At 41.7% G+C, this 23,916-nt stretch overlaps 1 protein-coding gene across 1 annotated transcript in view; it reads left to right on the forward strand.

Moving 5' to 3' along the window:
• The window catches only part of L3MBTL4 (L3MBTL histone methyl-lysine binding protein 4), a gene marked incomplete at both ends in the record, with an annotated part of 548,580 nt that overhangs the window by 178,656 nt on the left and 346,008 nt on the right, over positions 1-23,916 (forward strand). The window contains 2 exon segments of the mRNA XM_079718164.1: positions 1,511-1,667; positions 14,818-14,890. Coding sequence (XP_079574290.1) covers positions 1,511-1,667; positions 14,818-14,890 — 230 coding nt within the window.

A 23,916-nucleotide genomic window follows, 5' to 3' on the forward strand; every position in this document is an offset into this window, starting at 1 on the left:
AGTTAGTGGGTTGTTGAATCAATAACGGAATAAACTAAGAAATAGTGCCAATTAATATTAATTACAGAGCATGCATCCACGGGGGCACCCCTGTCTGGCAAAGTACAGGTCCACCCTGGCATGTTGGGCAAGGCTGGTGTTATCAGAACCACCCCATCCAGAAGGCCCATTCTAGATACAGGTTGGTACTAAAGTTCTCTGAGGTTAGACTGTGTATAAGTGCTCCCTGGAAAACTCAGTCTACTGTAAAACAGGGAAACTGCATTGCTCCCTGATTTTATCATGACTTTAAAATAGCAAAAGCAAACTTTCACGTATCAGAAAGGATTTATTATGCACCGTATACCAGCAAATTTATAGTAAGCAGGAAGTGAATTCCTAAAAAAAGAGCCAACTGCCAAGATACTGATGCATCTGAGTCTGTGCTCCCCAAATGTAAAGGATGACAGCACTGTCGTAATGAGAGCAGCTACCACGTGTGTGTGTGTGTGTGTGTGTGTGTGTGTGTGTGTGTGATTCCTCGTGGTCACAACAGCCCGTAGGATCTGGATCTGATTTTCCCATTTCACTGGAGGGGAACTGGAGCTCAGTGGACCAGCTCCCTCAGGGTTGTGGGCGGGGCACCATCCTGCCTGGTCGGCCCCTGACAGCATCTGCCTCGTTCCCGGCAGCACAGAGATTGGGGGCCTCTGGGGACAGGAACGTGGGCACAGAAATCTACCGGAGACAACCGATCACCTGTGGCAGGGGCCAGAGCCTCTGCCCTGAGCCTGCTGTCAGCCTCCTAACACATCCTGGAGTCAGGATTCAGCCTTGACTGTGGTCTCTCCTCTTTCACCCACAACTGGCCCTTCACGTTCAAACACAAAACTTCCTAGCTGGTTTCCAGAGGATGAAGCAGTCATCCAGATACAGTATTTCTGGATATATGAATGATAAGAAGTAAAAGCTTGATATTCTCTGATACTGGTAAAGATGTTTAGTTACCCCATAGTATTTTATGATACAGGTAGTCAAATTAGGGCTTGAATATTGGAGGATACAAACTGAGTAAGGTGTTTATATGACATTTTTGTTGCTCCATTGGATGTACATCTTTAGGTTATTCTTAGATTTTTAAGTTTTTTTTTTTTTTTTTTTTTTTTTGGCCTCACGGCATATGGGATCTTAGTTCCCCGACCAGGGATCGAACCCGAGCCCTCTGTGTTGGCAGCATGGAGTCTTAACCACTGGACCACCAGGGAAGTCCCTTAGATTTTTAAGTTTTTTAGATTGTGAAAACCGTATTGCTGATGACTGTACCTGTAATGTCTGCTGGCCGGTGTCTATGGTCTGGCACCTGAGATCTTCGCAAAGGGCAATATGAAAAGAAACTTAACCTGAGTGTGTCCAGTGAAAGGAGAATGTCTATATTCAGCTTTTCAATATTGGATGTACGTCTGTTCAATGACAGTACAGCCCTGATGTCACCCTAAACTGACACCTGTGCTCTCATTTTTATACAAACCAGTGCCTTTGGCTGCCCATATTCGGACATGAACTTGAAAAAGGAGACAACGCTTCACGATCGTCTGCGAGAACAAACACAGGCAAATGTGTACTCAGACTCTGCACATTCAAAATCGAAAAACCTCTGTAGTTTGAACTTCAGTGGAAAACATGAAAAGGTGAACAGCCAGTCCAGGTAAGGAACTTCTGAAAATGTGAACCAGAGAGTAAAGCGTGTAGAACAGAAAGGAACAAATGTGTTGGTAATAATAGTTTCTTGTGTTTCTTCAAAATCTTTCTTCTGTATATTATTGTGTTCACTGGCTCATAGCATTCATCTAAGCCTTGACATTTATTTTAAAAATATTTTTTCTTACTTCATCCTCAAAAATTTGAATTTACCTCTAAGTGTAGATATTATACGTAGGCAACAGAAAGCAAATCTCATGTGTAAATTCTGTAAGACTCCCTGTATCTCTGGAGTCATCTCACAGGTGGCATCTCTTGGGCACGTGGCCCAGTGTTCACATCCTCTTGGTCCCATCAGGGTCCCCTCGCTCACCTGGTACTTGTCATCTTTAATCCAAAAGTCCCTCAGATACGGTTTCCTTGCTCTGAATAGTTCCTGTTTTGATTTATCGATGGCACATCATCCTTTTGTTCCTAAGTGTAAACTTATGACTTTAAGGATCAGTTCTCAATTTTTATTTACTTATAATCATTTTCTAAGAAGCTACAGATGCAACCTTATTTGCTCTTTTTTCACCTAAATGAGTAAATAAATAACATTTTAAGATAAAAGTTTCATCCTCCATGCTGGGAATTATAAACACAGGAGAATCTAATTACAAGTAAACAACTGGAGACCAGACAGAGATGGAGCCATGAAAGGCTCGGCAGAGGTGCTAAGTGGGTGTTTTTCAGGCCCCGCTGCAGGCAGAAGGCGCTGGCGTTCAAGGTTGAGCTTTGGAGGAGCTGCTACGGGAGGGGCTGCTGGTTCTCCGGACCACCATCACCCGCCCCCGACCCCCACCCCAGCCCTCGCCCGGCCCTGCCCTTCCCGTTCAGCACGTGGGAGAGGAAGGAGAGCGCCTCTCCGCGGGGGCAGACTTTCCGGGAACCCCTTTCTGCCCTTTCACCCTTCAGTCCCAGCGTGGATGCTCCTTTACTGCCAAGGTCTGTTCACTGGGAGTGTTTGGCTCCTAGGACACACTTCTCACGTGGAGTTTACATCCTGGACTGTGCATTTTGTTCTTTTTATAGAGTATCTAGGTGACGTTGCATTTTCGTTAAGCAGCTGATTTTGAGCGTGGTCGCTGTGCACGGGGCTGCCCGTCACCCTCTGCAGCGCGCGCCTCATCCTCTTCCTCCGGGTACCGCGCAGCCCCTCTGCAGCATGTTATCCTGCGTTTTCTCCTTTGCTGTACACCCACTCCTCTTGCCGGAGCTGTACGGGGTCTAGTTTTTCTTTACTGCTTTTCACACCCACACCGTTTACAACTTCAAGTGGCTGAGAGCTCGAACAGCTTTTCCATTTCCTAGTTGAGGGAGTTTTTTCTTTTTTTTTCTTTTTCTGTTTTCCAAGGAACAGCGCTTGTTTAGTCCAGAGACCCGTGCATCCATTTGCTGTTACTCTTTTTGTTCTGTTATCTTTCTTCCCCACAAATAAAAACTCAGCCTCTCTTGTAAACATTTTAGACATTCATCCTCAATGTCAAAAGTCAGAGAGAATAAACAGCTCTTTGAACTGCTTTATAAAACAATGATTCCGTCGTGTACTCTCGGAGGTGAGCCCGGCCTTTCTCTTCAGCACGGGTGTATGGCTCTCCCGTCCCTAACTCGCCTTTCAATACATTGTTGTGTGCTTTACCGTTGAAGGGTTTTTGCACTGAAATGTGTCAAATAAGCATAATTACTACAGATAGAAAAAGCAGAGAATGTTAGTTGATAACCAAACAAAAAAATTACACATGATCCTCTTCTGTCAGATCCTGTTTCATGAATGCACAGAGCTGTGTGAGCGGCTGCGCGGAAGAGGGGGAGTCTCACGGTCCACGTCTCGAATTGTTAAGCCCTCTTTGTCTTTCACATCCCAAGACCAAAGCCATTCTTGCACTCCAATCCCCGTCCTCTTTTTGTTTAAACCAGTCATCACGACAAAACGATGTTCGGGTCAAGTGGTCTTGGCAGTAGTGCTCACTTTGACCTGCTTCCATCCCCATGACCTCCTGTTCACGGTCCAGAATTCCAGCTCAAGGAAAAAAAGAGAACAAGGAAATCGACAAGGAAGAATATGTAGGCTAATGACAAGCAGCTAAAATTTATTTCAACTCTTTTCACAGTTTATTTGTGGTCATCTCCTGAGGCTGCCTCTCCTCTAACCCAAACCTTTGCTCTTAAAATCACAAGATACCATGTACAGGTGGAGGAGAACGTTTAAATCCCCTCTTCTGCATGCTGAGGAAAAATAATTTGTGGTTGGCACATGTGCAAGGATAGACAAGAGGGTGAAATTAGTGAAAATCAGGGTTTTAATTTCCTCTGGCGTCCAGCGCATCCATGGTCACCAAGCCCTGGACAGGCCTGCTCTAACTTCTTATACGAGCAACGCTGTCATCTTAGTATCTCCAGACTTCTTGCAATTCCAGTGCAAAATATAAAATTATCTCTTGACCTTCTTCCAAAATCAATTAGATGCTGCCCAAAAGTTTAGGGAATTTTGTATTTTCCTTAACTGCATCCCAGTTTTGTGTTTAGTTTTAAAAAGCATGTTTGTTCTCATGTTAATCTTTGGAGAGGGAGTTATTATTAGTAAATTTTAAGTCTCCGTGATTTAGTAGTGGAAACAGTCTATTTATGTTCACATTTTCTTAGTAGAGGGTCAAGTTATGAATTGGAGTGCATTATATACTACTAAATGTTTATAGGATTCATCTTCATAGTAGTACGATTGCATGTTAATATAAGTTGAAAGAGTCAGATTCACAATAGGTCGCCATTACTGAAGAACTGTTAGGCTGTGGGCTTCCTGGTGGCGCAGTGGTTGAGAGTCCGCCTGCTGATGCAGGGGACACGGTTTCGTGCCCCGGTCCGGGAAGATCCCACGTGCCGCAGAGCGGCTGGGCCCATGAGCCATGGCCGCTGAGCCTGCGCATCCGGAGCCCGTGCTCTGCAACTTGAGAGGCCACAGCAGTGAGAGGCCCGCGTATGGCAAAAAAACCCCAACAAACAAACAAACAAACAAACAAAAACTGTTATGCTGTAAATATATTCCCTTTTTTGGTGCTAGTAGAGTGATTAGTACTATATTCATGGTGCATTAAACGGAGGCAAATAACCTTAACACTTGAGCGTCTTTCATCTGGGAACATACTCTAGGGTGGATACCTTAATTTGTTTGACAGTTTATAGTTTTCAGATACATTACCTTTAAAGTTTCCCATAATCTTGTGATTTAGGCAAAACAGACATTATTGTCGTTATATTGTATATGTTGTATATATAGTATTGTCACTTATTGATGAAGAAGTAGAGGTTCTTACTAGTAGCTAATCCAGGACATAAGTCTTCTGGTTAAATCCAGCATATTCTTAGTTCAGTAAACTGATAATAGTAACAAGAGATTTATCGACAATAATACTAATACTGATATCACACACTTAGCTTGTGCTGCAAAGCATCGTGCTGAACAATTCATATACATGGTCTTGTGAATTTTATTTAATCCTCACAACAACTCTGTGCGTGGGAAGTATTCTGACTCTAGTTTTATAATGTAGGCACCTGAAGTTTCAGAGAGGTTAGGCAAAGTGTGCAGGACCACACAGATAATTAGTAGAAAAGGTGGGGTCTGAGTCCAGAACTACCCAACCCTAAATCCTATACGTGTTTTCAATGGCATCAGGCTGGCAAAAGAATGGCAGTTGGAGGCTCTGAGAATGCCTGGCTGGGTTTATATTTAGACTTTCTACTGCTCTTCAGGATTCTCAGGGTCATCTTGTGAGGCATTTGTTTCTTATTTTGTGAAAACAGAACTACTCAAGGGGAAGAATCTCAACCATGTTTGCCCCAGACTGTTTATTCTTATGTATACTATATAATTCAAGACTTCCACCTGAACACGTTTCTTTGTAATAGGAACTAAAGGCTTCGATCTGCAACGAGGGAATAAAAGTATACTCATTAGACAGTTTCATCATAAGAAAATTACTTGAAATGCAGCTGCCCCCCCACCCTATATTATGTTAGCTGGCTTCCCCGGGCCAGTGTAGGACATTTTTTCCAGGCCCCCTCCCCATCCACCTGGGTATTCTTTAATAACAACTTCTGCCTCTAATTTACACAGTCGGCAGGACCATTAGTTAAAAGAGCTGTCATATTCAAATCACGGCTATTAAGAAAACCTAAGAAAATGCCTAATAAAGCTCACTTTGTTTTTCCTAATGCCTGCCATGTTATAAATTTTACGTACTTCCCAAAGGCCTATATTGACAATAAAAATGGCAGGGAAAAATTATGGTAATCACAGAGGATGGCAGGCAGTGGAGTACTTCCTTAATGATCCTCGTAATAAAGTGCTCAGCTCTGTGCCAACTAGTTTGTTTGCACGACTCAGATTACCTTCTATGAGGTCCGTCCTCAGAATTTAACCAGTATTAGCTGGTTGTTTCTTGTATGAACCTTCCAAGTCCTTAAAAGAGGTTTCCTTGAGTCCATCAGCCTTTGATCTTGCTCCTTCCCATGTAAATTCTCTGCTTTTGGAGGCCAAGCCTCTGGGCCCCCACTCACACCCTGTCACCATCCGCAATCGTGTTCTTCCTCCTGCGCGGGTGCCTTTGTTCCCATTCTTCCTGCCTCCTTTACTCCTACTGCGTGTTCTCTTCTCCAAGGCGCATCTCTGTCTTGAAACTTTCCACAGCAGTTCAGCCCGTGTGAGCTTCTTGACCTTAGAGATGGTGTTTTACAGATCTGTGTATTTTTCACGTCTAGTTCAATGCCTGACACTTAGCCGGTACTTGACAAATCAAAGAGTTGTTGAGACCCACGCGGTGCCAGGACTCCACTGGGCCCTGGGGTGTGGATCGGATGAGAGCGAGGCCCCTTCCTTGTGCTTTGGGTCTGCTCCACGCTCTGTGTCTCCTTGAGCCTTTTTGATACTTGTTTTGCACACGTGCCTTATTTTCTCAAAAAGATTGGAGGCTCCTAAGGAGTGAGAAGCAGTTTTTATTATGCTTGCATTTTTCCTTCACCACTGTTCGCATTATAGTTCTTAGTGAATCGTAGTTGACTGATTCAGGTACATACATACATTTGTTTTCCCATAACAGTCTCAATGTCTTTACCTGTAAAGTGAATACAATATCCGAGGCTTAGGTTTTTGAACAGAGGTGTATAGATGCAGACAGATATAGATGTATGACTGGGCCTGGAACATAGTAGAAACTATTGAAATAATAATTCCATATCTTTCTTCCATTTTTATAAAACTTGTTGATCTTAAAGTCTTGCAGTTGAACTGGTTCTAGCTGTGTCTGTAGCTCACATCTTTGCACCAAACATAGAAATTTAGCCCTTTGTTTATTTATTCGGAACTAAAGTAAACCCCTGAATCAAGTGAGCAGTGATCAAAACACCGAGACACCCAGGGTCCTCAGGGTCTGTGGAGGACTGTGGTTGGACAGGAAGCCCCCGGCCGTCTGGACAGCCCCCTCCCACTCCATACTTCCAGCTGGACTCTGAGGGACCTCCAGCCAAGTGTGACGATCCTGGAGCTTTACAGTGGGAAAGGACTCAGAAGGTTATCTCATCCAACTTCTACAACAGAGAAATAAGGATGTGAAAGTCAAGCATTTAGTCCCTTATTGACACTGTCATTAGTGGCAGCCCCGAGCCCTCTGACCCCGGGTCATTGCTCTGCTCACCATCCCATCCCTCCTCCTCCCCCAGAGTGAGGTCAGAACAGAGCTGGTTTATGGTGATATAAGTACCCGAACAGCACGTACGTCCCTGAGTTCAGGATCCGGACCATAGCCGTTCATTTATTCATCATTTATCCATTGAACAAACCCTTAGAAAGGCACTGTTCCAAATTCCAGTGATACAGCAGTTAAGAAAACAGACTAAAATCCTTGTTCTTATTAAGCTTTCACTTAGTGGTACGAAAACCCATGCTGGTAAGTGGCGGGATGAGGATCCGAACTCAGGCAGGACGGCTCGTCCTGCAGCCCAGGCGCTGAGCTAGTTCACTCACAGCACTGATGTTTCTTCATCCAGCGGGTACGCGCGGAGCGTCTGCTATGGCCCAGGGGTGCCTTAGGGGCCAGGGATCAGGTGGGGAACAACGACTCCCATCCCCGCGGGGAGCGTATTTTCAGGGAGAGGAGACGGAGGAGGGAAAACAAAGGTAAACCAAATGGAAGAGAGACTCACAGACTGTGGTAACTGGCAAGGAGTGAAAGGGGACCTTGGTCTCAGCAGTTACCCACCTTAAATTCCTGGAGGCCCTAGGCAGATCCAGGCCATTAAGACAAGTTAAAAGGTTCTGTTGACTGTTTTGCAAATTGAAACCGAAACCAGCCTGTCAAGATCAGCTCAGGGGTGTAGACAGAAGCTGTGATGCGATGAAAGGACCTGGCCTCCTGGATTCCACTTGCCTCTGTGCCTCTGGCACCTTCATTGTAGTCTTGTGTTTCTAAACGAATTTATAGTCTTGCTAAAATGTGATAAAATAACCAATGTATGCCTTAGAAAGATCTTTAAAAATATCCTTCTTTACTGATTTTCATGAAGCATTTTATGATTTATTGTGGATCTCTGGATTTCTGGAATCCCGCCTTGGCTCAGGCCCTTAGTAATTAAATGCTGAGAACAGTGTGTGCTAAAGTGTCCGTGGTTTCTTCCGTCAAGGAAATATTGGTGTTCCCAATCCCCAGAAAAACAAAACTTTGTTGCCTAAGCAACAGCGGGCATTTTTTCTCATACACATACTTCATCTGGCTTTAAAATAATTGTTTCCTATTTATTGTAAATAGTAAAGTTGTGACATTTAATGTCAGTTTTTTCTTATAACTAAAGCAATGCTTGTATATTATAGGAAAATTAGAAAATACAGATTAGTAAGAAAAAATAAAAGTTAAAAACATTATTAATACTCAGGTGTTTTCCTATCAAACAGCATAACTTGTAGTCTTATAAAAATATGATAAAATTCCCACTGCAATAATTCAGGTAATATAGAAGTTTTTAAGAATAATAGTTTCTCACTCTCCACTCCTTAGCTCTAATGCTGCATCCTGAGGTTACTTGTGTGAATAGATTTTCATGTTCTTTTCTACGCTTTTTCTGTTTACGTATACATACAGATATGCAGATACACATTCACTCTTTTTTAACTTCTTTATTGGAATATAATTGCTCTACAATGTTGTGTTAGTTTCTGCTGTATAACAAAGTGAATCAGCTATTTGCGTACGTATATCCCCATATCCCCTCCCTTTCGTGTCTCCCTCCCACCCTCCCTATACCGCCCCTCTAGGTGGTCACAAAGCACGGAGCTGATCTCCCTGTGCTATGCAGCTGCTTCCCACTAGCTATCTATTTTACATTTGGTAGTGTATATATGTCCATGCCACTCTCTCATTTCGTCCCAGCTTACCCTTCCCCCTCCCCACGTCCTCAAGTCCATTCTCTACGTCTGTGTCTTTATTCCTGTCCTGACCCTGTGTTCTTCAGAGCCATTTTTTTTTTTAGATTCCATATATATGTGTTAGCATACAGTATTTGTTTTTCTCTTTCTGGCTTACTTCACTCTGTATGACAGATTCTAGGTCCATCCACCTCACTACAAATAACTCAATTTCTTTTTATGGCTGTCACTTTTTTTATTTTAATTACATTCATTTTTTGTTAATGTTTCTTTGAAGGTTAGCTTGTGTCACTCTGGACAGCTTATAATATAACCCTGTTGAACACGGAGGAAGGATGCTGTGTTCCTGAAAGTTTAACACAGGAGCAAACCTTTAAAGCACCCAGACATTCAACGCTGAGGCTTTAATAACATACACACATATTTTATCCCAAGTTTATAATGGAGTTTTGAACAAGGCACCTGTAAATAAGTCAGCATTTATGACCAGAAGAAAAATACTCTGGTCTTGGACTTTTATTTTTATATGGAAAAGTTATAAAGACCTAAGCAACTAAGTCTACCCACAAAGGAAAAACAAATTTGCCTTCTTCCTTATGGAAAGCCATGTGAAAACATTAATTGTTGGCTCAAAGAAAGTCTGGCGATAAAAGATATTAGCTTTAAAATATGTCTTATTTATTTGACAACCTGTCATGAATAATTTGCCGTATCAACACAAGTGGATTCAATGCACTATTTTTAATAACTATATCATATTCCTTAGTGTGGACGAACTTATTCAACTCATTCCCCTATTGACAGGTATTTAGGTTGTTTCCAGTATTTTTCCTCTTATAAATGCCGCAGTAAACATTTTCACAATTATGCATATCGTTTATTGATGCTTTATAATGCAGTATTCTTTAAAGTTTAATTACCTTTTATTGACAAACTAAACGTATCGTATGAATTCTTCTTTCTGTTGGTGGAGTCTTGCAGTTCCTCCATCCCTTTGCTTTACTGTAAATGAGTTCACATTTACCCACGTCCTTACACACAAGAGCACATAGGTGTGGATGCACATAGGAAGCGTGTGCGGTACTCGTAACCTGCCCGCAGCCTCCACCCCAGCTCATCACTCTCCAGCCCCACCACTGATTCTTCTCACTCCCACCCTCCACGTGTCTGTGCCTTTGCAGGGTCCCTCTCTGCACTTCACTCAGTAAAACTTGCTTCGAGGCCTGGTTCAAGCTCGTGTCCTCCTGAAGGTGTTCTCTAACCTCTCGGACCTTTAAAGCAGAAAACACCCTCTTACTTTGTGACTCCATCGTGGTTTCTTCATCTCTTCCTTGCGGCCCTTCTCTCAGTCTGCTCTTTGTGAAGGTAGGCGGTGAACACACCTGTATCCTCAGATAGATTATGTCTCTTGGTGACAGACACCACCTCGGCCGAATGTGACACCTGCAGGTAGGAAAAGCTCAAAGAAATGTTGGCTGGACTTGGACAGTTTGTCTAAAAATAAAAAGCAGTCGGAGCCCAATATTTGCTTTCCAAGTCCCACTGTAAGTTATACCTAAATACAATTGTTAGGGCAATTTTGGGAAAAAACAGCCATGTGAAACAAAACAATCACAGATTGTGTGTATATTTTTGGCCTCAGGGACCTTTTCCTTATAGAACAGGAGTCAGCAAACCTTTTCTGTAAAGGGCCAGACAGTATTTTAGGCTCTGCCGGCTGTAAGATCTCTGCTACAGTTGTTCAACTTGACCATTGTAGCATGAAAGCAGCCATACACAGTAAGTAAACCAATGAGCATAGCTGTGTTCTAATAAAACTTCATTTATGAAAACAGGCTACGGCAGGATTTGCCTCGTGGACTGTAGTTTTCCAACTCATGTTCTAGAAGGTGTTTATTTACATGTAGACTAACCTGAGTTAAATTCAAATTCTTGCTCTTCTACTTGCTGTGTGACTTTGAGCAAGCTACTTAACCTCTCTGTCTTTTTCAACACACACATATAAGATTAATATTACCTCCTTCGTGTTAGGCATCTGGTTCAGGCCTAGCATTTATTGAGCACAAAGCAGTAGCCACTGATTTGCCTCATTAAAAGTAGTGGAAGCATAGAAGGAGGGTCAGAGAATATGCAGCTCCCTTTTTCAAAGAAGTAGCAAAATCCTAAGGAAAAGGCAAGTCATTTGGAAAAACAACAGATAGTAAAGACCAACGGATAGTAAAGATAGTAAAAACAACGGGATGGCAGGGGCATGTCTCCAACACAAGCACTGGTAGTCACGTGCACTCCTCTAAAATGAATCACAGACAGACAGACAGACAGACGGGTAGCTTGACACTTGCTGCAGCAATAGCGATTCTATTAACAAAAGGTTTTGAAGGTTGTTTAGATGCTGGAGCTATTACGACTACATAGAAGGTGGAGGCTGGGCTTTAAGAAGAATTGGTGAAATGGTCAGAGCTGAGATTTTAGTAGTATGACCTTTTCAGCTAAAATGCAAAGAAATATTAATCTTCAGCACATGACTGGCCTGATCACCTCCAGACATTTCTGACCATGTGCAGTAGATTCTCCCAAGGCCAGTGCTGCGGTGGCTTCTTTCACTGCCGTCAAGATAAAGCCCAAGTGCTCTCGAGCAGCGTGCCAGGCTTCCCCAGCTCCGCTCTAGCCAGTTCCTTTAACCCCACCTCTGGTCCGTCCTTTCCTCGCACAGTGCAGATGCTTCAGCCCCATCAGTTGACTGGCTTATTCGTGTCCCCAGATGCTCTCGCTTCCATTTTGCTCATGCTTGGTCTGTGCTTTCCTCCCACCCTCATTCCCTAGACCTTCGTGGCCCCATCGGTCACCCACGTCCCCATCCTTTCAGGACAGACCCGGCTGCATCCCCAGCCTCCTCCCGACCAACCTGCACAGAGCCGCACCCTCCCTCCAGCCCCCTGGGAGCACTACTGTCCTCGCCGTTCTCTCTCCTACCTGTGTCAACAGTCTCCAGCTCCAGGCCGTCTGTAGACACTCAGGAAACCCTCCGTTCCTGCGAGATGATGTGTAGGATAGAAGGAAGCCTGGATTTGGAGTCCATTGAGTTTGCACTCTGGCTCCACCACTGACTCACCATGCCCCCAAGATGGGCAAGTGGTTTAATATTTCTGAGCCTCAGTTTCTTGATTCATAGCCTCCTGCACCTACCTTATAGAGTTTTTTTGAGAATGAAATGAGGTTAAATGAAGAACCTGGGAGTCCTTAGGAGGCACCTGCCTCATCTCCTGAGTGAGGAGTCTGAACAGTTTACAGCAGGGGTCCCCAACCCCCGGGCCAAGGACCAGTAGCCACCTGAGGCCCGTTAGGAGCCAGGCCGCACGGCAGGAGGCGAGCAGTAGGCGAGCCGGTGAAGCTGCATCTGCTGCTGCCCGTCACTGCCCGTCACTGCCCGTCACTGCCCGTCACTCGCATTACTGCCTGAACCATCCCCAGCCCTGCTTCCTTCTCCACCCCCTACCCCCGCCGCGGTCCTGGGAAAAATTGTCTTCCATGAAACTGGTCCCTGGTGCCTAAAAGGTTGGGGACCGCTGGTTTACAGGGTTTGACTTGGTGTATCTCCCTGGTGATGTAATAGTTTTGAAAGCAGGAACTATTCCTAAATATATCTGTGATTGATTGCAGCACCTTGCATTTTTTAAAAAAGCCACTGAGTAAATTTATTTGATTTATTTTTAAATTGCTTTATAAAATCCTCATCAAAGTTATGTAAGGCATACTGGCTTCTTTTTTAAAAAAAAAATTTGTAAGCTAGAACTGCCATCTTCATCAGCATGTATTTGCAGAGGGATGCTTTCAGATGGTTTGAAAAATCAACTCAAGTTTCATACAATTTGTAAATTTTGGGGGGAAATACCTAACTATTTGCCAAAAAGATGTAAGCAGAGCTGAAATTGTTCTTTTCTTTTCCATCTTATTCTTTGCAAAATGACTTTACTGTGCACATGTGCCTCTGACATCCCGTGTTGACCAGCTCTCTCCCCCAGAGGCTCGCTGCTTAGGACTAAGCCCTCCTTCCACCATTAATGTTCTTTTCTACAAGAATGTAGATAAATCCTGATGAGATATATAAATAACTTTATAATATATATTATATATATAATGAAATTAAACATATGGAATTAGTAAAAATATTCCATATATTTTTATGCATGACCATGATGCATAAGAGTCTGTAGACTATGTTATAATATATTGTCTCACTGATTGTTCCAAACAAACCCTGTAAGGCAAGTACTGTCTTGGTTTTGCAGGCTGGGAAGCTGAGGCTTCTAGAATCTAATTGCTCAGTCTGGGCCTCAAACCCAGGGCACAGGGCCTAAGACACAGACCCAGGTTTTGGGTGGACTGGTCTCTGCTTGCGCCACAGGAGATTAACTACCTGAGGCTGGTGTGCGCCACAATGGCTGTGTAGGACCTTCTTTTAAGGTCCAAAAGTGGGATTTCAACAGAAATTTTTTCTCAGTTAATTGCTTTTTTGATTAAAAAACTCTTCATGTTTAAAAAGTATCTGGTTAATAGAATGTGTTTTTATCATGACATAACATGTTTTTGGAACATACAGATAAAATTGCCTCAAATTATGTACCAGTCACTTAGGTTTCTATGTAAGATTTTAGTAACTGAATCAGTTTCCTCATCTAAAACAAAAACTGAAACAGGGGCTTCCCTGGTGGCGCAGTGGTTGAGAGTTCGCCTGCCGATGCAGGGGACACGGGTTCGTGCCCCGGTCCGGGAAGATCCCACATGCCGTGGAGCGGCTGGGCCCCTGAGCCATGGCCGCTGAGCCTGCGCGTCCGGAGCCTGTGCTCCACAACGGGAGAGGCCACAACAGTGAGAGGCCCGTGTACCGCAAAAAAAAAAAAAAAAAAAAAATTGAAACAGTACTGGCCTACCTTAATGGCTTGTCAGTGAAGATAAAATGAGAGAGCAGTTATCCAAGTGCAATCAGAAAATATATTTGCCAAGCAAGGTATTATAATTTTCATTAAAATCTTAAATACTGCAGATAAATTAATGAACCATCTCAAGTTCTATCTACCTCAAATTAGTTTACTAGGTAATTAGCAACACTGGAAAAGTTTCATTTTAGAAACTTCCATATTCATTACAAACTATGAGCCTCACGTTTTAATGAAGTTCCATGATGAAAGAGTTACAGAATTAGTCCTTACTGTATTCTGGAGCCTTTTAGAAGTTAATTAATTCTCTGACATTCAACAGTGTAACTAAATTACTTTGTACAGTTGTTTGAGCACAATGTCTATAATCTTCTGATTAATATAAGCACAGAAATCATCAGTAGCAATTGTTATTTACTACCTACCACACCATCACCTACCATCCCTAATAGCTCCTCGTCAGAATCTGAAGAGGTTATTCTCCAGAGAGTTTTAGAAACTTTTTGCTATAATAGAACGGGGTGTTGGGAGCTTTCAACTTTCAGGTTTCAAACTTACAGTTTCTGAACAAAAGTGTATTTTTAAATCTTAAACTGAAGAAAAATTCTAACAAGGCTCTGTGCAGCAAAAATACCTGCTAATTCACTATTGTTTACCCTGTGATTTCTATTTAAATTTGAGCTGCTGTCATGATTTATTCCTACCTCACAGGATAATGAATCTAGGTTTTATTTGTGTTCTTTTCCCAAACTTGTACAGCAGGCAAAGTGTTTGAAAATCAAAGGAAAAGAAGATACTCACTTGGATATTCTCTTCAGAGGTAAAAACAAAAACACTAGCAAAAACGCAGACTCTGCTTTTTTGTTGGGAAGAATGTCTTGTTTGTGTGTTTGGTTGGTGTTATCATTCCAGGAAGGAATGGGGGAAGGAATCTGCCAGGGGCCCAGACACATGTGCTCTCCTCACATCCCAGCCCTCCTTCACTGCTCTGACCTTCATTTCCTCATTTTTAAAGTGAAAGACTCTATAATCTGCTCTGTGGTCCTCACTGATGACAAGACAAATCTAAACCTGTAGAAATAACACGTCTCAGTGGTGGAATCTCTCTCTGCCATCTGCACAGGGCGTGGAGGGAAAGCAGAAGTGTCTCCTTGTGTTCTTATAAGTTGGGGGACTGCAGAATGTACTTCGTTAGCAAGACAGGCAGGAAGGTTATGGCAAACTTTAAGTGCTAAAAGCTAAGGGATTATTAGAGTATAGGGGAAAGAATTGCACGTTTTCACTTAATTATGTTTCTTTGCAATTAAGGCTCAATATACACGGAATGTCATGTATAATTTTGAGGTTATACTGTGGCAAGCTAAGGAATAAATTTCCTCTTGGGTGTTAATTTGGTACAATAATTTTTATTTGGTCAGATAAAAATGTTGGTAAGTTGTATTTTTGTGTCTTCAGCAATGTAGTTCTACATGTTTGTATCTTCCAGAACATGGTAGGCGATCTGTTTATCTTCTAGAGGAAAAGAAAATTAGTGAGTTTTCTCCTGATTTGGCTAAAAGTTCAAGTTAGTACAATTTGGTTGCACTGCACTTCATCTCCAAAACAATTACCTGTTCGACTTTTCTTAAGAGAAAAGGAGTGTGCTTTACAGTCATTGAACAAAAGGGCTGTGACTTCTTTTGTTTTTAATTGAAGCATAGTTGCTGTACAATATTATATAAGTTACCAGGGTACAATATGGTGATTCACGATTTTTAAAGGTTACACTCCATTTATGGTTTTTATAAAATATTGACTATATTTCCCGTGTTGTACAATATATACTTGCAGCTTATTTGATATCTAATAGTTTGTACCTCTTACTCCGCATCCCTATACTGCCCCTCCCCCATTGGTAACCACTAGCTTGTTCTCTGTATCTGTGAGTCTGCTTCTTTTTTGTTATATTCACTAGTTTGTTGTATTTTTTAGATTCCACATATAAGTGATATCATACGACATTTGTCTTTCTCTGTCTGACTTATTTCACTTAGCATAATGCCTTCCAAGTCCATCCATGTTGCTGCAAATGGCAAAACTGTGTTCTTTTTTTATGGCTGAGTAGTATTCCATTGTGTATATACACCACATCTTCTTTATCCATTCATCTGTTGATGGACACTTAGGTTGCTTCCATATCTTGGCTATAGTAAATAATGCTGCTGTGAACATTGGGGTGCATGTATCTTTTTGAATTAGTGTTTTTATTTTTTTCTAATATATACTGAGGTGTGGAATTACGGGGTCATATGGTAGTTCTATTTTTAGTTTTTTGAGAAACCTCCATACTGTTTTCCACAGTGGCTGTACCAATTTACATTCCCACCACCAGTGTAGGAGGGTCCAAAAGGGCTGTGGATTCTGTGGGCTGATCTCAGGCAGGGCCAAGCTCCTCTCGTAACTGGAAGAACACTTGATTTTATCTCATCCACAAAGCGGGGAGGAATCTTTTCCTCAGAAAAGGGAGGGAAGTTAAGTTACTCTGTTTGGATTGTGCATCTATATGTGTCTCCCTAGCCAGAAGAATTTCTATATAATATAACTAGATAGGAACATCTCTTTAAATAAAATGAAATAAATAACTGATATTTTGGAAGCTGCTCCATACAAATGTTCTAAGCCATTTTACCAGCCTTCATTCTGTAAACAACATGTTTGGAACTGCATGAAGAGCCCTAAAAAAGCATCAGTGTCTCAATTCACATTTTGACACTTTTGAAAGTATCTCCACAGAGTAATTATGTATATGTTCCTGTTAAAACAAATACACAGTCAGTTTAGTAGTTCATATAGTAAAATACTAATGAGGATCATCCTTGTAAATATAGAAAATATCCCTAGCAAAATGCAACTACATGGGGCTTCCCTGGTGGCTCAGTGGTTGAGAGTCCGCCTGCCGAAGCAGGGGACACGGGTTCGTGCCCCGGTCCAGGAAGATCCCACGTGCCGCGGAGCGGCTGGGCCCGTGAGCCATGGCCGCTGAGCCTGCGCGTCCGGAGCCTGTGCTCCGCAACGGGAGAGGCCACAGCAGTGAGAGGCCTGCGTACCGCAAAAAAAAAAAAAAAGCAACTGCATAATGTGAAAGATGAAATCCATCTTGTTTAGTAAGCACCTGTGCTTTTCTGTGTAGTTTATAAAAAGTTCATAACCACATGTGTTTATTTATTGGTGCATTTACCGGGCTTCTTAAACATTTGATTTCCTCCCGGAGAAGGCCTGTGTTCACAGACCCGGGACATTAATGACGAGGAGCCCCCGCCTGGTGCAGAGCGTGCTGCCGGGACCACTGTGCCTCTTGTTGAGAAGATGCCTTCAGGGGTCCATCCGAGCAGGATTTATTTAGCACCTGCTCTGTGTCTAGCCTTTTGTCACCCAAAGTGGTTCTTCCTCATATTGATCTAACCCTTGTTATTATAATTAAGCTCATTTTCTCTGGTTCTAACCTGGATGAGACAAAATAATGAGAATAAATATGTTGCTACTGTGACATTAAGTGATTATTTAATATTTCCCTGTTATTTTCTGTAAGCCTATAAATCTGAGTATAATTTCTAAATCCTTACCTTTGTTTTTTGTTTCTTCGGTCTGGCCATAGATTTGAATAAACACATTCTTTAATTCATTAGGAATTTTTTTCCTTTTTTTTTTTTTTTTTAAGGAAAATGAGTTAAAATCTGTTCCTCATTTCTCCCGTGAGGGAAAATAGTATATCTTTGATTTTTAGAGATTGTGTGCACGTGTGTACACGAGCACATGTAGCTTCTCCTCTTCATATCTTTGGCATGTTTTCAATATTTACTTGGAAACATCTTCATTTTCTAAATCATTTTATTCACAGTTGATATGCTTGGCAGATATAATGGAAAGTATTTTAAAGGCCATCATTATTTTCCAGCATACTTCTTAGAGATTCAACATTTTTCCTTTTCCAAAGAATTAGATCAGATGATAGAAACATTTAGTTTACAATGATGTAAATTGGTTGAGGAAAAACATGATTGTCTTGAAGGATGTTTGGTAATAAAATTAACAGAAGTAAGTTGGAGTCTGTTTTAACTCATCTGAGGGTTTGCAGGGAAGCTTACTGGGTGTTACACCTGAGAGGTGGCAGGTGGTACTTAGCCTTTGTGCCATTTGCTAAGTAAATAAGGCATGAGCACAGAGCGACTCCAAGCGTGTCCCTTCTCTGGAATGGAATTGGCTTCTGCACGGTGGCCTGTCAGGTTTTTCCCTCTGCTCTGGACTGTTCTGCTAAGTACTGCGTTAAATCTGCTCCTTTGAAAACAAGTTTGAGTGAGGCTATGGAAGTGCGTTTCCTTGAGTCCAAGGGACCTGCTCACCCACGCGATCTGCCCCCCTGCCCCTCAGAGGCCCCTGGACCAGAGCACCCGAACCTCACTACTGGACTACAGGCAGACGCCCTGCAGGGCCACCATGCTGTCCCACCCTAGGGGCAGCTTTGGTCTTGTGGAGTGTTCAACTGGGAAACTGCGGGGGGGGGGGGATTCCTTACTATTGATTATTTTTGGCCCCAAATGTGTAACTAATGTTCACTTTTTTTAAAAAAACCCAAAATTTCACAAAGCAAAAAATATGAGATAAACATTGTTAATAAATCCTTCATAGATTTATTTTGGATGTAACAATTCACCTTGTTGTTTTCTTTACCAGTATAGAATCATAGTGTATTTGGTGATCTTTATTTACACTTGCTGATGCATCATGACTGTCTTCCTAAGTCAGTGCATATACATCTGCTAGGTTCTTTTTTTTTTTTCCTAAGTAAAAATTGTACCCACGTCCACAAGAGATCACATCCACTTAATCTTGGGTCAAGAAAAGAAGCTGATGGAAGCTCACCTTATTCCATGCACTTACCACCTCCTGCCATGGTCACGCTTCTGATTTCTGTCGCTATCAGTTACTTTTTCCTGATTTTGAACGTTTTATAAATGTAATCACACAGTGTGTGCTCTTTCATGTTTGACTTTTGCTAACATGATGTTTGTAAGATCCATCCAAATCATGGTTTGTGTATACTCATTACTGCATGTTGTTCAGTTTTATGGTGATAACCACAATTTATTTATTTTAGTGCTGGTTGTTTTCAGTTTTGCTCTCTTACCAATGGTGCCACTAGGAACATTCTCGTATGTGATTTGGTGGATATGTGTATGCATTTCTGTGGCGCACATTCCTAATAATGGACCTCCTGGGTAACTGGGTTTGTATAAGTTCACCTTCAGGAGGAGCTGGTGTCAAATATTTTTACAAATCGGTTGTCCCAGTACGTTCCTCGCAGCACAGTGTGGAAATTACAAGTACTCTCCATCCCCGCTGACAGCTAGTTTTTGTCAGTCACCTTAATTTTAGCCATTCTTTTGGGTCTACGGTATTATTATTATTATTATTATTATTTTTTGCGGTACGCGGGCCTCTCACCGTTGTGGCCTCTCCCGTTGCGGAGCACAGGCTCCGGACGCGCAGGCTCAGCGGCCATGGCTCACGGGCCCAGCCGCTCTGCGGCATGTGGGACCCTCCCAGACCGGGGCACGAACCCATATCCCCTGCATCGGCAGGCGGACTCTCAACCACTGCGCCACCAGGGAAGCCCCTACAGTATTATTTAATTATGCTTCTAATTTTGCATTTCCCTGAAGCCTAATGAACTTGAACACATTTTCATGTTTGTTGGCTATTCGAACATCCTCTTTTGTGAAATACATCTTTTAGGTTGTATTGTTCTTACTGAAATGCAGTAGTTCTTTGTATTTGTACATGAGTCCATTGTTGGATAGATGTGTTCCAGATTTCTTCTCCAGCCTGTGATCTGCCTTTCACTCTCGGTGGTGCTTTGTGAGGAACAGAAATTCCACATTTTGACACCGTCCATCAGTCCTTTCTATTGTGGTTAGCTCTTCAGTGTCCTGTTTAAAACATTTGCCTGTTGCACGGTCATTACTGTGTTCTGTTATTCTTTGTCCTAGAATCTTTGTTTTTCTTTCACGTTTATATCTACAGTGCACCTGGACATTATTTTTTATACCTGATAAAGCATAGGCATCAAGATTTACTTTTTATGTGAATATCCAGTTGACCAACATCGTTTATTTTTTTAAAAACCCTGCCTTTCCCCTATTGTTCATCATAAAGCAAGTGACCAACATTGTCCTGTGCTTCAGTGTATCTCTTGTAAGTGGCGTGTGATATTTACTTTGACATTCAGTCTGATGATAGTAGTCTTTTTATTTGTAATGTTACTGCTGTTAAGTTGGGTTTATAGCTATCATTTTAATGATTGCTTTTTATTTTTCTCAACAGTTTTGTGTTCTTGCTTTTTTTATATTTTTTTGCTTTTTTAATATTTTATATTTAATTTTTATACAGTAAGTCACCTACATACAAACAAGTTCCATTCTGAGAGCACATTCATAAGTCCGATTTGTTCGTAAGCCCAAAAAAGTTAGCCTAGGTGCCCAACTAACACAATCATTTATATAATTGTACTATACTGTAGTAGGTTTATAATACTTTTCACACAAACAATACATAAAAAACAAATATAAAAAATAAAGAAAATGTTTTTAATCTTACAGTACAGTACCTTGAAAAGTACGGTAGTACAGTACAACAGCTGGCATACAGGGGCTGGCATTGAGTGAACAGGCAAGAAGCGTTACTAACTGGAGGAGGGAGAGGAGGTGGGAGATGGTAGAGCTGAAGTATCAGATCGTCGGCAATAGGAGACAGAGGGCAAGAAGCTGCAAATTCACTCACGCCTGACGTTGACGGTACAGGTTCTGGTTCCTTGCTGGATCCAATTCTATCTACCCACTTGAAAAAATGATCCAGTGATGTCTGGGTAGTAGCTCTTTTTTTCTCATCATAGATGACATGGTAGCACTGGATTGCATTCTGAACGGCTGCTGCAACCTTCGTGTACCATTCTACATTCGGGTCTTGTGCCTCAGAAACTAACAGTGCCTCCTCAAATAAAGAAAATCCCCTTGCCATTTCTTGCATCGTGAATCTCTTCAGTTCTTCAGTTACTTCTTCCTGTTCATCCTTTCTCTGGGCCTCCAATTCCGTAAGCGCTTCGTGTTGCACAGCAAGGAGTTCAGTGAAGTCGTCCTCTTGTTGATCTCACTCCAGCTTCTCACTGAGGGTCACTAAGTTGCTGAAGACCTCTTTGGACTCCTCATCCACCTTCTCAAATACATGGAAATCGTGAACAAATTGCGGGCAAAGTTTCTTCCAAACCCCTTTCATGGTGACGGCCATAACCTCACGCCAAGCAAAGTCAATGTTTTTTTGGCCTTGTAGATGTTATAGTCCTTCCAAAATTGTTGCAAGGTTGTCCCTGATTCGTCACTCACCTTTACTGCCTGACAAAAAGTGTGACGTAAATAATATTTCTTGACAGTCTCTAAAACTCCCTGGTCCCTAGGTTGGATGAGCGATTTAGTATTCAGTGGCAGATGCACTGCTTTGACGTTGGGATGAAAGTCGTGCATGAATGGGGGTGGCCCAGAGCATTGTCAAGCCACAAAAGAATGTTGAGTGGGAGGTCCTTCTCCAAGCAGTATTTCTCTACCTTCGGGATAAAGTGGTGGAAAAACCAGTCCTGGAAAATGGCCTATGTAACCCAGGCTTTGAGGTTACTCTTCCACACAACAGGAAGAGAACCCTTGGCTATGTTTTTAAGGGCTCTTGGGTTCTCTGAATGATAAACTAAGAGAGACTTCAGCTTCATATCGCAGGAAGGATTGCCACCAGACAACAGAGTTAGCCTATCCTTTGCTGCTTTATAGCCTGGCATCAACTTTTCCTCCTTACTGATGTAACTTCCGTCTGGCATCCTCTTCCAGAACAGCTGTCTCATCCACATTAAAAACCTGCTCAGATAAATATGCACCTTCTTCAGTAATTTCTTGAAGCGTTTCAGGAAGTCCCCGGGCAGCTACCATATCTGCACTCGCTGCCTCACCACTTACTTTTACGTTGTGAAGGCTGGTTCTAGCCTTGGACTGATAAAACCAGCCATGGCTGGCATTAAAAGATGCACCCTCTGATTCTTCATTGTGTTTCTTCTTCAAGTTTTCGTGAAGGCTCTTAGCTTTCTCTTGAATCAGCATTAAGCTGAGCAGGACTCAGCATTGATGTTGATCCTGCATCCACACACTGAGACGTTTCTCCATCTCCTCCATCATTTTTCCACACTTCTTCGATATTATCAGCACAGCAGAATTCACATGTTTCATGATCTTGTCCTTGTTCTTTAGAATCCTGCTGTTGGTTGAATGTTATAAGAATGAACAATGTCTACCATCTTTTCGCCTTGCTCCACTCTCTCAATTATTGTCACTTTTTGTCTCCATTGTTATCGCTTGGAGCTTCTTAGCAGTACCAGCTACAACACCACTGCTTTTATGCTTGCTTCCAGACATCCTGGGCTTGAAAAAAGATACTGTACTACTGTACTCTATACAGTAGTATACAGTAAAGTACACAGAAGCACAACCACTTGTAGAGGATGCATGCACGTGACAATGTACGCCAGACCCGTGAACTAACTTACGTGATTGGGCGTGCGAACGCATGTTTGCATCTTTGAAAGTTCGCAACTGGAAGGCTCATATGTAGGGGACTTACTGTACTTCTTGCTTTATTTTTTCTTAACCAAGAATTTATTTTATTATACCATTTTTCCTATAGTAGCGTGTTGGTTATGCACTTTTAATATTTTTAGTAGACGTTATAGCTAGTAAAATACACATCTTTGTGTAGGATCATTTTTCCTCTGTCTGAAAAACTCTCTTTTAGCGTGTATTCTAGCTATGTTTTTTAAAAAGTAAGTTTTTCTTGTCCAGAAATGTTCTTGTTTTGCCTAAACTTTTGAATAATATTTTTGCTGGTTATGTAATTTTGCATTGATAGTTGATTTTTTTTCAGGCTTTAAAGATAACATACCATGGTCTTCTGACCCCCATGGTTTCCCTCTAGAAGTCTGCTGTAGCTTCAGTGTGTCTCCTTTGAGGGAAGTGTGTCTTAGAGCACATCTTAGTTTGTCTGGCTGCTTATAAGATTTTTCTGTTGTCTTTGATTTTCAGCAGTTTTATTATGAAGTGTACTTCTCTCTCTGTCTTTTGGGGATTCATAGTGCTTCTTAAGTCTGTGAGTATATGTCTTTCATTACTTTGAAAAATTTCTTAACCATTATCTCTTCAAATGTTGCTTATGCTCCATTCTCTCCCTTCTCCTCCTTTGTGAGACTCTGTCTACACATTTTAGACTTTCTCTTGTTCATATGCATCCTATGCTATTTTCTGTATTTCCTTCCTTTTTAATCTATGTGCTTCAGCTTGGATTTTTTTCTGCTGACTTTTCTTCAAAATCACTAATGCTCTCTTCAGCTGTCTCCAAACTGCTATTACACCCATCCAATGAATTTTTAATTAACTCTTTATATATTTCAGTTCTGGAATTTCCATATACATTATTTTAAAAATAATTTTAGTTATTTAATAAAATTCTCTATTTTGCCATCTAACTTCTTAAACAAATCAGTTGCAGTTATTAATTCTATGCCCTATAATATCAGTATCTGAATCACCTGTAGGCTTGCTTTCCTTGTCATTCTTTGTAGGAAAGTTGTTCTACTAAAGCTATTCCATCATAATTTGGAGTGGAATTCCTACCATATCTTCACTTAATGGTCACAAAGAATTTCACTGGGTGATTCTACCATAATGTATTTAATCAAATGCTCATTCATGAACATTTTTATTATTTTCAGTCTTTATATTT

The sequence above is a fragment of the Hyperoodon ampullatus genome (assembly GCF_949752795.1).
Source record: "Hyperoodon ampullatus genome assembly, chromosome: 13".
Taxonomy (NCBI): Eukaryota; Metazoa; Chordata; class Mammalia; order Artiodactyla; family Ziphiidae; genus Hyperoodon; species Hyperoodon ampullatus.